General features: G+C 39.6%; 1 protein-coding gene across 2 annotated transcripts; it reads left to right on the top strand.

The window, feature by feature from the left end:
* Positions 1-198: 198 nt before the first annotated feature.
* Positions 199-16,403, top strand: SNRNP70 (small nuclear ribonucleoprotein U1 subunit 70). 2 transcript variants are annotated; one of them, XM_072110272.1, is made up of 10 exons: positions 199-355; positions 1,861-2,016; positions 2,318-2,380; positions 4,659-4,713; positions 4,993-5,057; positions 5,855-5,917; positions 7,682-7,763; positions 14,049-14,150; positions 14,498-14,585; positions 15,352-16,403. In XM_072110272.1, exons 2-10 carry the CDS (start codon positions 1,870-1,872, stop codon positions 16,076-16,078), a joined length of 1,392 nt encoding a protein of 463 aa, XP_071966373.1. In that variant the 5' UTR covers positions 199-355; positions 1,861-1,869; the 3' UTR covers positions 16,079-16,403. The 2 variants fall into 2 exon arrangements, with proteins under 2 accessions (XP_071966373.1, XP_071966374.1); XM_072110273.1 differs by lacking the exon at positions 199-355 and adding an exon at positions 436-570.
* The last annotated feature ends 705 nt before the right edge of the window (positions 16,404-17,108 follow it).

Here is a 17,108-nt window from a genome sequence, read left to right as displayed (position 1 = left end):
TTTAGTCGCTGCCATAACCGTGAGATCTTTGCCCGACGTAACCCGCACGGAAGAACATTTCAGCCCATTCCATAGCCTCTGTTCCCTCTTAGCAGCACACATAACGCCACCATTAATATACCAACGGTGTGTGCTCACCGTCACCCCGCGGAGGAACACATGAAGATAAGATTTAGTTCCGGTAGGGGGCGTTACTTAGTTGTATGGGATGTTTTGTTGGCGCATTGATTCACACGCATGACGCTCTGAGGCCTATTCACACGCCTTGCGGCCTACCACCACTGCCAGACGGAGATAGTGCAGACGGAGCTGAGGAGAGCGGAGCTGTAGCGGCTGCACAGCGGACGTCGCCTCGGTAAGGCCGGGTAATTGGGTACAAGAAGGGAGTGGTAGCACCTTGTGTGGAAGCAGCTGGCTGGTGACGACGCGGTGTTTGGCGGGTAGTAGGCCGCGGTATTCGATGTTGGGTGGAAGCATATGGTCGGCGCTGTCTGATTGTATGGGCTGGAGCGGACTGCGGCCTACTTGTACGCGTTGTAGCAGTCGTTTGGCGCCCTATTTAATAACCTGGTGAGTAACCAGAGCTTTGCATTAGGTGAGCGGCTGTGGCCACGTATTCCCTCACCTGGGCTAACATGGCGGGAATCACAACTGTGACTATTATGTGCCTGGAATCGCTTTACTCTGGGGCACGGATAGGGCCTGAAGTGTGGTGTATACCATGCGCTTCGCAATATACCGGCCTCTCTTAGTATTCATGCGCTCCCTATAGGATGGATGTGAGGCGGCCTGGGACCACCATGACTACTAGGTCCTCCTACTACACCTGAGGTCACCTTTAGGCCCCGATCAATTAGGGTTTTCTTTCTCGGGTCAGTGACCATAATGAAAGCATCTTGCATTAAAGTTTCCTCTATAATAAGTGTTTTTAGATGTTTATAAATTAGCGAATGCTTACATTGACAAGCACTGCTCATAGATTATCCTTGTATACTGTGTAAGTTATGTTTATCCTAGCTCATTATAAAGGACAGTGCTGGGGGGGGGGGGGGGGGGGTTTGCTAAAAAAAACTGCACTCCCAAGTAAAGATGAGAGTACTTGTGTTTTTAGTTTTGGTTCGGCTGCACAGCCCTGATGTATTGCCCGACGAACATTTGCTCTGCCTATTATTTATTTTTGATTAGCAGTCAAGTTGTAATGTAGAGCTTACCTGTGGAAATGTGCTTCTGCAATAAAAATTCACTGTACCAAATCATCACAGTGAAAGTCCGGTAGCCACTTTTATTTACAAGTGGTTTTTGCTCCTACCTGGTCTGCTAGGGAAATTCAAGTTGTCCCAACATACATGTTCTTTTCCTAAGGCTGGTGCCACATGCACCGCTTTGTCTGCGTTTGAAAACGCAGACAAACGCATCAGCATTTCTATGGAAACCCCTGCGATCGGGAATGAGCCGCCGGTGTTTTGCGTTAATTTAATGCTCGTTCCCGATCACAGGGGTTTCCATAGAACTGCCGATGCGATCGAGCCGCGGCCGGCCCCGGTGGGTGTGGCTTTGTTAGCGTTTTAAACGCAGACAAAGCGGTGCGTGTGGCACCAGCCTAAGGGTAACCGTGCATCTGCTGTCTAGGTGGAAATAGCATTATGCAAGGCTGTACTTTTTATTTTCTATAATCATTATCCTTATTACAGGGTTAGACCATTGTATCGTACAATAATAAAGTCTTGGGTTCTAGGCTTTGTGATCTTGTTGCAGCTTATCTCGTGTTCTAAGTTACATTAATATTTTTTTTTTTTTTTGGTTGCTAAATATTACTGTTATGTGGTGTTCATGGTTCTCTATCAAATTCTGATGTTCCAGGTCTTCAAAATGACGCAGTTTTTGCCCCCCAACTTGCTGGCTCTGTTTGCTCCCAGAGATCCAGTTCCATACTTGCCACCTTTGGATAAACTACCTCATGAAAAGCACCACAACCAGCCGTACAGTGGAATAGCTCCTTACATTAGAGAGTTTGAGGTGAGTGAAATGAGGGTTTCTGGCTGAGGGTGGTGACACACATGGCGTTTTTGGGCCGTTTTTAGTTGTCTTTTAGTGCGTTTTCAGATTGAAGAAAAGCATGCGTTTTTTGAAAGCGCAAGCGTTTTGACAGGTTTGACCAATTATCTTAATTCAAACTGGTCAAAAATGCATGCGTTTTTAACGATCTATAAACGCACTACAAAAAACAGCCCAAAAATGGCATGTGTGTCACCACCCTAAGGGTGTTTCTCCCCCCCCCCCCCCCCTCATTTTCCCTGTATTCTTTCTCTCTGCATAGGACCCCAGAGATGCCCCACCACCAACAAGAGCAGAGACTCGTGATGAGCGGATGGAAAGAAAGGTAGCAGCTTCATCTTATTATATGCAATATTTTTCTTACTATATATAGGGATGTAGCATTACATGGTGGTTGTTACAACTGGTACAGCCATTTTTGTCCCATTTTTATTATATGCAATATTTTTCTTTATATATCCGTGTCTTGATTCTGAACTGATCATTCGGGGATATTTAGTCTAACAAAAAGTTAAAGTGCTGTTATTGGGGACAATGGGCTGATCACCTTGCAAACAGCTACTTGGGGGGGGGGGGGGTGACACTGCAGTACAAGGGATGTAGCATTACACGGTGGTTGTTATAACTGGTACAGTCATTTTTGTCCTGATCACTAGGGGTCCCAGGGGTCAGACTCGCAGCACTGACCACACTTTATATACTATTCTGTGGTTGGGAGATATGTCTTCTGTACTGCAACCGCTATTGAATGGGTATAACACATTACAAAACTTCATAGTATTAGTTAAGGTTGGAAAAGGACACAGATCTATCAAATTTATAAAATTAAACAAATGTTCTCTTCCCACATGTAATACATTTGTTCTCAAGAAAGACCTCTCCTGAACATGTTCAAATTATCAGCCATTACAACATATTATGGCAGAGTTCCATGGTCTCGCTGCTCTTGCAGTATAGAATCCTTGTCTATGGTAATGGTAGAACCGTGTCTCTTCTAGGCGCAAAAGATGCCCTTTTGTCCTTGTCACAGGCCTAGGTATAAAAATCTTTGGAAATATCCCTATAAGGATATTTTTACACTGTAATGAGGTCTCCCCTTGTGGTTATTCATCTTGGGAAAAAAAACTATTTTTTTTTTTTCTATCATTGTATTCTAGTTCCTCCATTCCCCTAATAATCTTAGTTGTTCTCTTCTTCACTGTTTCAGTTCTTCTATGTCCTTTTTTATACACTGGTGCCCAAAACTCTACACATTATTCCATGTGCTGTCTGAACAGGGATTTGTATAAGGGCAAAACTATGGGGGAGATTTATCAAGTGTCAGAGTAGAACTGTTCCAATTGCCCATGGCAACTAGTCGAACTCAGATTTCATTTTCTCACGGCAGTTCATAAAATTAAATCTCAGCTTTGGTTCCCATTGGCAACAGTCCTGCTCTGACATTTCTGTCTTATTAGATGCATCCCATAATTTTATTTTCTTAATAAGCGGCTACCTGGTTCTGTAAAAGTTTACCATCTACCAAGTAATTTTTGGCTGCAGTTTTACCAAGTAATTGACTGCTCAGAACTATACGTTTCCATTGCCAAAGCGCATAGCTTCTACATTAAACCTCATCGGCCATTTCTTCTTCCAATCCTCCAGCTTTCACAAATCTCTCTGTAATATTATCTGCCTCTGTATTAAAGGCAAACTCAAACTGTAAAAAAAAAAAGGCTTGAAGGGGTCTGTAGTAAAAAAAAAAAAAAAAAATGCACATTTACTTGCCTCCCAGCGTCCTAAGCTGCCAGGTCTCAAGTCCCCTGTCTTGTGTAAACAAATAGGGGACTGAAGTCACGCTGCGTTCAGCTGCCATCCAAGGTGTCCAGCCGGGTGGGCGACCAGAAGCTGAGCGCAGCGCATCTTCCATGCCTCTTTTTGTTTACATGGGGCACGGACCGAGAGATGGCATATGCCGGGAGGTAAGTAAATGTTCATCTTATTTATTTATTTTTTTTAAACGGTGCCCTCCTGGCTTTACAGTTTTGGACAACCTCTTTAATTTCTTAAGTTTCATATTTGCAAATATTTAAATTAACCGTGTAAACTCTCCATGAAAATTCTAACATTTTAACAACCTAGTGATGTTAACACAATAAAGATTATTTTTACCCCTTGCTTAACAAAGTTACTCTTTGGTTTGGGCGGGGACTCTCTAAGCAGACACATTATGATCCAACTAGTTCTGTAGGGGTGACAATGTGCTTAGATTATCAGGGTACAAGGTGTATATGCACTTTCATCTGGATACTGACATTGTACTAGCACATAGAAAGAGATAAGACGGATATGAGATGCAGATTACACAGAGGTTTACATTTCCGGCCTACGGGGGATGTATGCGTGGCCGTATATATGCTCCCCTACGGTCGCGTGAATGCAGCCTTGAGCTGCCAAACCCTGTAAATGGTTCCAGAACAAACCTTTGTAGTAAAATTTTTTTCAATTTGTACTTTGATAAATATGCTGTCATTTTGTGTTGTGTATTCTGTGAAGTTATTTGTAGCATGCTTTTGTATATGCAAGACTTGCTCTATATTTTCACCTATTCTCACCCTGCACAGAGAAGAGAGAAGATTGAGAGAAGACAGCAAGAAGTAGAAAATGAGCTGAAAGTCTGTAAGTGATATCTTTGAGCTTGTTGGTCATTGTTTATAAGTGTGTGTGTGTATATGTATAAGTGACGAAGCAGCTTCGGCTATAAAGATCAAAAAGTGTTTAAACCGCGATACAGCGGTTTAGGACACTAATGAAAGTAAGCACCGGCACCAGCTCACCCTGAGCTGGTGCTCGGTATATGCATCTTACACCTACCACGTCAAGTGGTCGGTTTCCTTTTAAATGTTTCAGGTAAACTTTAACTGTTCTTTATTCAATCGCATTTTTATTTGCAACCAGGGGATCCTCACAATGATCAAAATGCTCAAGGAGATGCCTTCAAAACGCTATTTGTGGCCAGAGTGGTAGGTTTTCATACCGATATTTTTTTTATTTTAAAGGTGGTGTCCAGTTTCATAAAATTTTATATTTTGGACATCAGAGGATCAAAGTATATTAAAGTAATATTTACCATTCTCGTACTGTTATGTGCCAGACTCTGTAGGCATAAGGGGCTTGGCTGAAATTAAAATTCTACAGCATGTATCCACCACAGCCAGAGGCTATAGCAGGTGGACACTGTTTGACCTGACGTCACAGCTGAGCCTTTGTATGCCAATAGTGACATGCGGTACCGTACTGAAGAGGGGCAAGTATTACTACTGTATTTTTCACACTTTAAGGGGCACCATCGATAAATGCCTGCTAAAACGTTTAGGTTCTTGTATAAGCCGCACCTCATAAGGATGATTGACCAGCAGGTGGCAGACCTGTGCACAGTTCAAGGCAGCTGTGGTCTGTAAGTACGGTTCATATATAAGGCGCACTGGACTAAAAGGCGCACCTTTTGATTTCTGAGAAAATCGAAGGATTTTTTGTGTGCGCTTTATAGTCTGAAAAATACGGTACTTGGACACGCTGCCCAGTGTTATAAAATGATTAAAACTGGACAACCACTTTAATAATATTTGCCTTGTTAAATCTTTAATAACTAGGATTTTTTGACTTGTTCCACAGTAGAGAGGACATAAGTTTAAGTTAGCAAATCAATTTTCCTTTCTTTTGTGAAGGATATCTATAGTATACAGAAGGCGTTTTCATGTCATTTGTGTGTAATTGGCCAGGGCATAAATTTGATCCAATGTTCAATACTATGTTTCAGAACTATGACACAACCGAGTCTAAGCTGCGAAGAGAGTTTGAAGTATATGGACCTATAAAACGGGTAAATTTTTTGTTTAAAAAAAAAAATGGTGCTTGCTTTAGTATCTTTTTGAAATTACAGTCGAAACCTAAAGTTTGTATTGTGTGATTGCAAACAAACTGCTAAATGTTTAAAGCCAACTTGAGCATTATTTTACAATCTTTCTCCATATACCAAAAATTGTGAAAACTTATTGACGTGTGAGCCTGTGGTGGAAAATGCATTCAAACAGCCTCTCCCAGTAATGAAATACCCTGTAGCCCCTCATTACCTTCCGATGCATCCCAATGATCCACGTGGCTACTCTTACTTCTCCCGTACATGTGAAACAGTGCAGACAGAGAGGTGTCCAGCGCACAATATGCTGTCAGTAGCAGCGACCGCTACTGACAGTATATACGGCACATAGATGCTCCGTTGTAAGCTTTCTGGATGAGATAAAGACCTATATCATATTTATCCTAATAATGACCTAATGCTTCATTTGTTGTCACTCTATTTGGATTTATGTATATCCCAATTGCCACGTTTTCACCATTTTGCCCCATTAAAAAAATGATCATATGAATAATGTATATAATTTCATTTATATCAGTTTGTGTTCTATGGAAAAGGAGGGACATGAATTTAAGTGTCAGAACCGGCCACGGCAGCTGTATAATATAGCTGACACCTGCTGCTTATGGAGAAAGCTCACTGCAGCCAATATTTAATTTACGGGCTGATCCCTCTTCATACAAAGTGGGTGTTTGCTGTATATTGCAGCAGACACACACACTGTGGCTGTCAACCATTTAGCTGCCGGGGGCATTTAAATCCCAGCGGCACATGGGCACGCCATATTTAATTTGAATGCCACCCTCTGTGAGGTCATCAAGGTGTGGCGAGTGGTTACTATGAGAGCCTTGGGTCATACAAAAATCTGAGGCTGTCTCGTTTTAAACTATTTAATGTAGAAATGTACACCTAGGGTTAAAAAAAAAAAAAAAAAAAAATTAAAATCAAACACCCCCCCCCCCCTTTCCTTCCTTAGAAGTGATAAACTCCTAACATGTTTATGTTTTTTAATAAAATGACCCAAAAATGTCTGATATATCAAAGTATAATAACGGTTATTCCCGGCGTATAACCCTATAATGGAAAATGGTGCCCAAAGTCGTAAATGCCATATTTTTGCTATTTTACTAGAATATAATTCAGTAATAATCAAATGGCTGTAAAGTCCTCAAAATGGTAGCATTGAAAATGTCATCAAGTTGCAAAAGTGACAACACCCACACAAGTATGAAAGTTTTTTTGTTAAATTTTTTTGTACAGGAGATTTTAATTTTTTAAATGTATGAAAACATTATAAAACCTATATAAATGCGCTATCCCTGTTATAGAATGGACCCAAAACGTAAAGGAGACTTGTATAATCTAAACCAACTAGAAAATGGTGAAAATGCATTTTTTACCAATTTTTACTGCATTTGGAATTTGTTTCCACTTCCAGTACACGGCATGGAATATTAAATATCTTTAAAATATTTACATGGCATTAGTTCGAGTGATTTTTATCTGGAAATCTTGTATTATAAATGCATGACAGAGGTCAGTGCAGATTATTACATTGTGCATTTAGGAAGTAGCATTTTCTTGTAGAAGACTAGTCCTAATGGCTTTGTGAAAGGAAAAATAAAAAGGTTTCGGGAAGACGGATAAATAATCCTGTGATGTTTGTTGCCTGTTCTTCAGAAGTGTCTAATATTATTTACATCCACAATTTGTCTCCAAAAAAAATAGATTCACATGGTTTATAACAAGCGTTCAGGAAAGCCCCGTGGATATGCCTTCATAGAGTATGAGCACGAACGAGACATGCACTGTAAGTTTATACTAATAGTTTTTTTACATATATTATTGTAAATAAGTAAAATGCCCTTAAAGTTAATTGTTGTTTCCAGAAGGTAAGTTACTACAGTGGGTACCCGAATTCCACTAATCCCCCTGCAGCATTCAACATGTAAGGCAAGACTGTATTATTAGCTAGCCTGTTTTTACTTGTGGGTTTTTTTTTTTTTTTTGTATTGTGCCTTATAAGTGTAGATCATATAGTTAAGCTAAAGCACACTTTCGTTTGGCAAGTTCCATAACCCCCTTCTGTTGTTTAATAGCAGAAATATAAAGTGCAGCAGCCAAATCTGTTTTTACACTGCTAAATATGGAAGTTAACCTTTGATTATGTCAGTGGGAAAAGCGGGGTGAACGGAAAACCTTTGTTTTTAGTTTATGCTCTCCTAGAAAGTTCACCTGCAATGGAATTCCCCAAGTGTGAACTGGGCCTTACACCTACGATTTTACTTTTCACTTAAGTCGGTCATCTTTGGTCTGAAGTGTATTTGCAGTACAGTGATTTATCTTGTATTGAAGGTGGAAACTTGATTTGACTTGAGGAACTTAAGGGAAGATTTGGGATTACTGTAACACGGGTCCCACTGTAAATTTGCAATTATGATGGGCAACAATGTTTCATTAATGCCATGAATAATTTTTTCACATTAAGTTAATCTATAGTTTCAAATTCACTCTTTCCCCATGGCATTGCATTTTAAATTTGGAGTTCCCAGTACCCTGAGTGAAGTCCTTATTTGATCCCCTTTAACTAGACTTGATGACCATAGATTTTAGATGGTTACTGTAATTAAATGTTGCCCATCTTTGTTCTGTAAAATGTTTTATACAAAAAATATCTGTACTAAGTCCATTGTGAGTGGGGTGTATTAATTTTGTGTTCTTATTGCCACTGCAGCCACCATTGTGATGGCAATTGCCACTGCTGGCTTGCAGCTGATGCTAATGCTCCCCTTTACAACATCTCATTGTATGGTTGGTATAAGGGTTTGTATGATGGGTAAGACTTTGCAGCATTTACACACAAGACACAGGGAGGCAAATTAACATTAGAAAAGGTTAGTTTCAAGAGACCAAACATTTCTTGCACCATCACCATGTCTAGTAGGGAGTGCGTCTTAGCAGATGCTTTATAAACCACGTTAGTGAAACTTAATATGTGGTACATGGTACAGAATATTGTGCAAATGGCATTGTACAAGGCTAATTCCATCCAAACAATAGTTGCTATTACAGATTTAGGATATGTTGACTTGTGTTAGACACTTAAATTTTTTAATGTTAACAACAGTGGTGTATAAATATAACTGCACTGCAGACATGCAACTTACAGCAGAATATTAGAACAGAGGCATGAAGTTTTCTCTGTACCTTTTTATCTAATGTCACAATTAGTTTTTTTGGGTGGAGTTATCCTTTTAAAGAGGTTCTCCTGCCATTGACATTAATCACCTATCCACTGGAAAGAAAATATGATTTTACCTGAACCCAAACTGCTATCAGTTAAGCTTGAATGTAGCAGTGGTCGAGCATGTGCACTACTACTTAATTCAACCTTCTGTTCTAGTGATCTGCGATCAATATCCCGTCCTTGGTAAAGGCCATAAATGTGAATTGCAGGAAGCACCATGTTAAAGCAGTTGTATCAGGTCTTGTATCCTTAATTAAATCTGTGTATCTGCCTCAATGACTCAGACAGCCTATTTTTTTTATCTTTTTTCCCTTCATACTCCTTTAGTTCATTATGGCCTAGTAATCTGTTAAAACGGTGTGCTGTCAGTCACTGAGTGTGCAGAGAAATCAGATCTAAAGTTCAACAAAGAAATACTGACTGCTTTGACCGCTCTGATGCTGGATAACAGGCCTGACAGATCTGCCTTGCATATTTAGCTTTGTGCAGTGTACCATGATATCATTGTAGTGGGTCCTCTTTATCCTATAGAAACAGTAGTATATGCTGCTGCAAGCCTTTTGAAGGGGTTTTTCCTTGGTGTACATGTATCCCCTTTGCTGAATAGAGGATAAATGCTTGATTTTTGGGGCTCCTACCACTGATGGGACCTGCAAGTTTACCTGAATACTCCCTGTGAGCAGTGGTGCTTGGGTGGTCACAGTTTTTGTTTTTTCAGTACTATTGGGCTGTGAAAATTGTGACCACCCAAGCATAACTAGGCATTTTCCCCTATTAGGTATGTTTCAGCACAGCTCTCCTATAAATCATGTGCAAAATTTTCCCCTATTCCTTGCATTTGGGGAAAAATGTAATTTTTTTTCTGTACACTCCTACAATGAATTACTCAATGTTCAGCTGTTAAGTTACATCTTCACATTTTCATGTCTAGTTGAGGTAGGAATGTAATGAACATTTGCTTGCAGTAGCATATATCTAAAGCTATAACATGAAATTGAAACTTTAGTATTGTAACAAATAAATTCACAATAGTAGTTTTTTCAGAATCGCATCCACTTCTAAGATTTTCTGTTTGGTGTGTCTGGGTAACTTGCCCATACATTTATTTTTTAAATTTTATTAACCTACAGTACTACTTGGAACGGTAAGATTTCTAAGTGATACTAATCCTGTGTTATCCTTAACACTGCACATCTCGATTAGAAGCACTGAGAATAATGCTTCTTGGGCGATGTATGGTCAAAAAAGGCATCCACTGGAACATGCCAAGACTTGCAGAAGGCCCTACCAGATGTTGGGCAATGCACACAAACCTATTTGGGATCTGCAATATGGATTTCAAATATATTTGTATGCATGCGGAATTATTAGCATTAGTGATAATCTTCAGCTGTAGGAGTAGCATAATAATTGTAAAACTGATAACTTTTATTTTTATCACTTTATGAATGGGGTTCTAGCTAGACTAGGGGTGCTTTGGTTACTTAGCTTGGGTGACAGCTTCCATACTCCCAGCCTTTGAATGGAATCTGTGTGCCACCATTGTGGTTTCACACAATTTCCATTGTCTTTGTGGGAAGTAGAGGGAGTGACTTTCTGTGACAACCAAATCTCGGCAACCATATTATACTGCATCCAACCTGGATTGCTGTCATACAGGAGGCAGTGATGCAATATGCAGCACAGGTCTTCCTTCCTCTTCCATGTTATTTGAAAATGTGCTTGTAGAACATGAGGAGTTAGTTTTCATAATGCATGCCTAGATCAGACTAGTCTGAGTGAAGTCAGGTGTAGGGCCCAGGTAAGCCACGACAAGTTGGTGGAGACATCCTTTCGCCTTCTCAATGGCGCATGATGCTTCAATCAAATAGAGGCAGTAACGAATCCGCAGCCAACCAGCAATGGTAAATCTTCAAATTTTTTTAAAGGATGAAGCTGAAGACTTCTTGGATGGAGAGGGGTAGGTGTGGGAAGTAGGTTTGTGTCAGTGTTAAGACACTATCAAAGTTCGTTATGATGATACTGATATCACAACAGTATGGTCAGATCTCCGGTGCTATGGCCCTGCATACAAGTGTGCTTGTCACATGAAACGGACCCATGTGCAAGTCAAATCACAGACAATGCGCAGTGGGTGGAGGTCCTTGTTTTATACAGAAAAATTATGCAGAGTCCCTATCTGCTGGCCAAATTGCTGTACCAATTGTTTGCAGCAGTTTGACTTGCATACACATGGTCCATGCATCACATTTCTTTGATGCAAGGTATCCTGTCCACTACACTGTGCTTGGTCTGTGGGATATGACCTACAGGGTGCATTTCCAAAGACCCAAGAACATTTGTATCCCAGGTTTTTAACTTTTTTTTTTTTTTTTCCCCCCATCCATATCCTTACAAAAATCCTTCACAAAAATCTCACCATTTTTTTTTAATGCCTGCCTGTCCCCTTTTAAACCCCTTTCCCTTGCCCTCCTAGTTTCACACTTTCCGCTGGGGACACAGCAAATTTGCCAGTTTCTGCTAGTTAGCCCATGATGATTCCTCTGTGGCTCACCTGCAGAAAAATTTCTACGTGTCTCTCCCTCTTAAATTGATTTGGGTTAAGAAGTTTTCTAAAGGTGAATGTTCACATTTGGTAAACTTGTGCTTGTATATATGAGTAATTCCCTCCAGCTTGGGGAGGGGTGCTATTGGATAAGAAGTGGAGAACACTGGTGAGGCTCTTGTGTAGCTGCTCTCCTTAATACCTTTATCAGACTTTCAATTCTATCATAGAGATTGCAGAGAATCTGCTGCTTCCCTTTGAGAGCATGCTGCTTGTATTGTAGAGATACAGAGCTGCTATGACTCTAAATGAGTGCTGCAAGATGCTATTCCAGCTGCATCTACATGGATAGTGTAATACTTTGTGTTTGGAATAAAAAATGTCCAACACTTTATCTTTAAGACTCTCTTTAGGCGGTTGTAAGTGGTCAAAGGTACAATTTCATGTAATTTGCTACTGTCTCCTAGCACCCAAATTTTGCTCCTGCCCTTAAAATAAATTTATTTTAAGGAATTGCTCCTAAAGCACTTCCTTAATTTTAATTGATGGGTTTTTATTTTAAAAAATTTTATATAGACCTTCCATTGCAGTTTCTTGTGATGAATAAAACTGGAAAGGATCTCCTGCCTCTACATTCTTATCTACCAAGCTTGGTAATCTTGGTAGAGGTCAAAAACTTCTTGCCCTATAAGAACATTTTGTTATTGTCATTCTACATGCATATACACACTTATAGTTTAGTCTCCTCCAGATAGCATGTAATTGTTGGGCTAGTTCATTGTTGCCAAACGGAATTCTTCCAGCCTAGATTGCTGCATGTTCTATTTGGTTTGTTCGATCCGAGGAGAGGACATTTATGGACTCTATGCTATGAGGTGGCAAATATTGCTTGGTTTCTAAGCAATGAACGGCCATAAAGACTTAAATGGAGCCTAAACCTCACTTAGCTGTCGGGTGTCGATTCTGGTCTTCGGCTGTCAACTACTGGCCATTTACTGATAACATGATTATACCGGATTTAAGTAGAGCAGCTGAGACAGGTAAGCTTTTCTCAGCTGTTACACAAAAATAGAATAAAAAGGACCTTCCAAGAGTCACACCTCCTTTCCCAAGATATCGTCATGAAATTCGTTGAATTTGAGGCGGTAATTTGAAAGTTTTTGTAAGTAGCCTAAGCAGGTAACCTTTTTATATTACTTTAGTGGTCTTGTCTAGTGCTTCTTGCTTGTATATATAATTCATCACTTTGAGTGTGTATAATTATTCAAAGACCTGCAATCTCTGAAGGTAATGTTTGAGTTTACACCTACACATCATGTGAAATTTAACTCTATTTTTGTTTTTTTGCAGTAGTGCAAAAAGTATATGAAATGGGGGGGCGTTCACACTATGCAGTTACATAGGTTTTTTTTTTTTTTTTTTTTGCTTTTTAATAGGGAGAATAGGAAATATACTGTTTTTATAACTTGTACTTTCTCATTTTCAGCTGGGTTAAAACAAGTGGGAACGCATATCATAATGGATGTGTAGTATTCATGAACTGGGTATCAAGTATGTGAAATGTGTTACTTAGAATCACTTCCCTGTATTTTCTGGAGTAAAATGAGCTAGTGCTTAATCCTAGTCTTGGGGTAGATCACAGCAAAGCTTATTTAACAAAGGTTAGATTATTTTTGCTGTGAAATGTAAAACCCTTTACACACTGGACTTGGGGTTTTAGGGCATTGGCTCTTTTATGCTTGTATGCGCCAGGAAAGTGTCTAGCTAAATTGTGCAGGCTATTCCCTCCTATAAATTTTTTTTTTCCATAATTAATCTTTTTTCACATGTCACACTCACAATGCAGTGTGAAACGAGCTTCACAGTGCCTGCTTAAACCTAGTCAATGGACAAAATTGTGCCTCTTCAGTTTATTTTTTTTTGTACTTCAACACCTTTTAACTTGGTGACCTGTGCATAGAAAACTGTCTGGGCTTACGGGTTGTTGTTTTTGTTTTTTTTTTTTTGTTTGGCCCATAAAGCAATGTGCTTTGTTAGAATGTATGTTTGTTTGTTTTTTTTTTTTTTGTTTTTTTAAACCTGGGACTGAAAGCTGATGGTGAGAACATTGACTGTAAGATAATGTCTAAGAAGTGATACTGCCAACTCCCAAATAATTTTTGACCAACATTGAAGAACTGCTTGATGTTCTGCATTTAGTATTGTGTCCTGGTTATTACGTTAACAAAACTGGGAGGGGGAGATAAGTTGTGCACATGGGCTAACTTCTCTTGCTCTGCCCTTCTGGAAACAATGTGTTACAGCGGCATACAAGCATGCAGATGGAAAGAAAATTGATGGAAGGCGTGTTTTGGTTGATGTTGAAAGAGGACGTACTGTGAAAGGCTGGCGCCCACGCAGACTTGGTAAGGAAATTGTTGTTCACTTAAAGAACGAGCACCTTTTAACCAACGGCAGAGATGGTTTTGGTATATTCTTCTATAATAATTTGGGCACTCAATTACTTTAGTATATGCTAATTTTAAAAGTTGCTGACAGCAGTATTTACAGATTGCTGGTTAATCAGTGCCGCAGTAACCTGAAAAGACTTTATTGATTATTTCTGAACATTGCTTCTAGGCTAATAGGCAACATTATTTGCTGTTACATCTAGTCAATATGTCATCATTACCACTACTTGCTTCAAAACAGAGTATTAGCATCTTTTACATGTTCTGCAAAACTTAAATTTAAATATGTACATATATTTTAGGTGGTGGTCTTGGAGGTACCAGGCGTGGTGGAGCAGATGTTAACATACGGCACTCTGGCAGAGATGATACATCTAGATATGATGAACGGTGAGTTTTTATTTCTGGTGTTTGATAAATAGTGCAGTTGCTGATTCCACTTGGATTTCAGAGTATACAGAATGCCAAGTAGTGGTTACAACACCCATTTCTGACTACTTTATTACAGCCTAATGGCACATTTTTATATCTATTGAATGCGGTCTAAGATCCAGTTTTTAACATTCGGTGGGATATCCTATAAATATGTAGACAAGGAAAGACCTTGATGTAATCCGTTATTGCAATCTAAAGATTATCCACTTTTATTTATTTTATTTTTTTTTTGTTGAATAGTTAAACTGATCTTGTGATGTTGAGAGCTTTCTTGGATTTACAAAAAAACCTTTTTTTATATTAAACAGATTAAATCCCTTGCTGTTTTGGTGTATCCCAGTTGTCTTTTACTGCCTACTTAATGTACAAGTCACTGTTGTATAAAGGGACTGCCTTAGTGAATTGCTGTAATGTATGTAGCGTGACAATGATTTGTTGCAGTGGTCTTATACTTGACTTCCAGAGAAAGTGACTAGAGACCAATATATCAGTGGCAATTTTGCTTTCTGGCTACATTTTATGGAGAGCCATCTGCAGTTTTATTGCTTTCTGGATATGATCTCCTCTTTGTTGCATGATATGTATGCAAATTATCAAAACCTTTTTATACCGAAATGTTTGAAACTAAATTAAAATAAGAAAAATTTAATTAAGAGTTTAGAATTGCAAAATGCACTAGGAAAGTAGCCATCCTAACTTCAGACTTGTCTATTTCCATCAGGGATCGTGACCGAGAAAGGGAGAGAGATCGCCGTGACAGGAGCCGGGACAGAGATAAGGATCGGGAGAGGCGTAGAAGTCGTTCCAGAGAACGTCGTAGGAGGTCCCGCAGCCGCGAAAAGGATGAAAGGAAACGTAGCAGAGAAAGGAGTAGGGACAAAGACAAGGACAAGGACAAAGACAAGGATAAGGATAAGGATAGAGACCGCAAGCGTAGGAGTCGTAGTAGGGACCGGAAAAGGGATAGAGACCGCGACCGGGAAAAGAAGGATGAGCGCGTTGAAGGGGACTCTCAAGAAGCTGTTGAGGTTACTGGTGAAGACCTCCCAACTGGTGATACAGGCTTGGATGGCATTGAAATAAAGCCTGAGCCAGAGGATAAGAGTAGGGATCGTGACCGGGATAGGGACAGAGAAAAAGACCGGGACAGAGATCGGGATAGAGACCGGAGACGGAGCCATAGAGACAGAGAGAGAGATAAGGATCGGGATAGGGACAGAGATCGTAGACGAGACAGAGATAGAGACAGGGACAGGGAACACAAACGGGATAGAGATCGTGGAGACCGCAGTGAGAAGAGAGAGGAGAGGGTTCCAGATAACGGTATGATTCAGGAGCAAGTTGAGGAGACCAGCCAAGATATGTACTTAGACCAAGAGTCCATGCAGTCTGGAGATGGCTATCTATCCACAGAGAACGGCTATATGATGGAGCCTCCTATGGAGTAACCTTGTGTAAGCTGAGGAACTCTCCATCCTTAAATGAACTTTTCTTCCATAGCCACACTTCTTAGTTCAAGAGCCACAGCCACTGTTCTCACTTGTGTATCCTACATGGATCTCAAACATGATTCAATGTGCAGTTACTAAACAGTAATGCTATTCGCCATGAGCTTCAGACTCCATCGGGTTTTTTCTTTTTTTTTGTCTCATAGGTGGGTATGTTTTACATGTTTATGTAACAAAATCGTCCCTGAATTTGTGTAAAGTTGCATTTATTTTATTATTTTTTTTTTTTTTACGACCTCTCAAAAAATAAAATCATTTTAATGTTTTTACGGTTTGGTTTTTATATGGGCTTTCTTTATTTTTAGCCCTTTGTCAACTTTGTTGTAATTGCCTGCCAGTTTGAAGAAGCCAGGCGTTAGGAATCTTGTTTTTTTGGGTATGGTGAGCAGATAAAGGTACTTGAGCTCTCAAAGCATAACCTCTTTTAAATGAACAAATGTGATTACACTGACCCTAAAAATAGAGGATGTGTAGTTTGAACTAAACGGTGAATGTTGTAAAAAAAAAAAAAAAAGTTGCAAATGCATAATCATCAGTTTCACCACATTTGGAATTTTTTTCCAGCTTCCCAGTACATTGCATGGGATATTTAAAAAAAAAAAAAAGTTGTCCCGCAGATTAGAGACATATAGAGGGCTTATTAACGGGAAAATTAAAAAATGTTGTGGCTTTTAAAGTACCCGGTCCTACACCTGATTGAGATATTCACGAAAAGGCTGCTAATGAAAAGAAAAACATAAGAAATATGTTGGGGGGGGGGGGGTTCCATAGAAAATAGGGAAATGTAAAAGATGACCATAAGGGTTTTTGGACGCACAAGGTTTTTAGTCACTGTCAGCATTTCCAAATGAAAGCACTAGTCTTCATTCTAGCGCTGGAGTGAGTAACACAGAAAACACACACTGTCCTTACTGAAGATGAACTCGACTGGAAATGCAACACTATTGGATGCAAGCACATAAAGGAATTT

Source organism: Engystomops pustulosus, chromosome 6, assembly GCF_040894005.1.
Source record: "Engystomops pustulosus chromosome 6, aEngPut4.maternal, whole genome shotgun sequence".
Classification (NCBI taxonomy): domain Eukaryota; kingdom Metazoa; phylum Chordata; class Amphibia; order Anura; family Leptodactylidae; genus Engystomops; species Engystomops pustulosus.
This window is presented reverse-complemented; position numbering and strand designations above follow the sequence as displayed.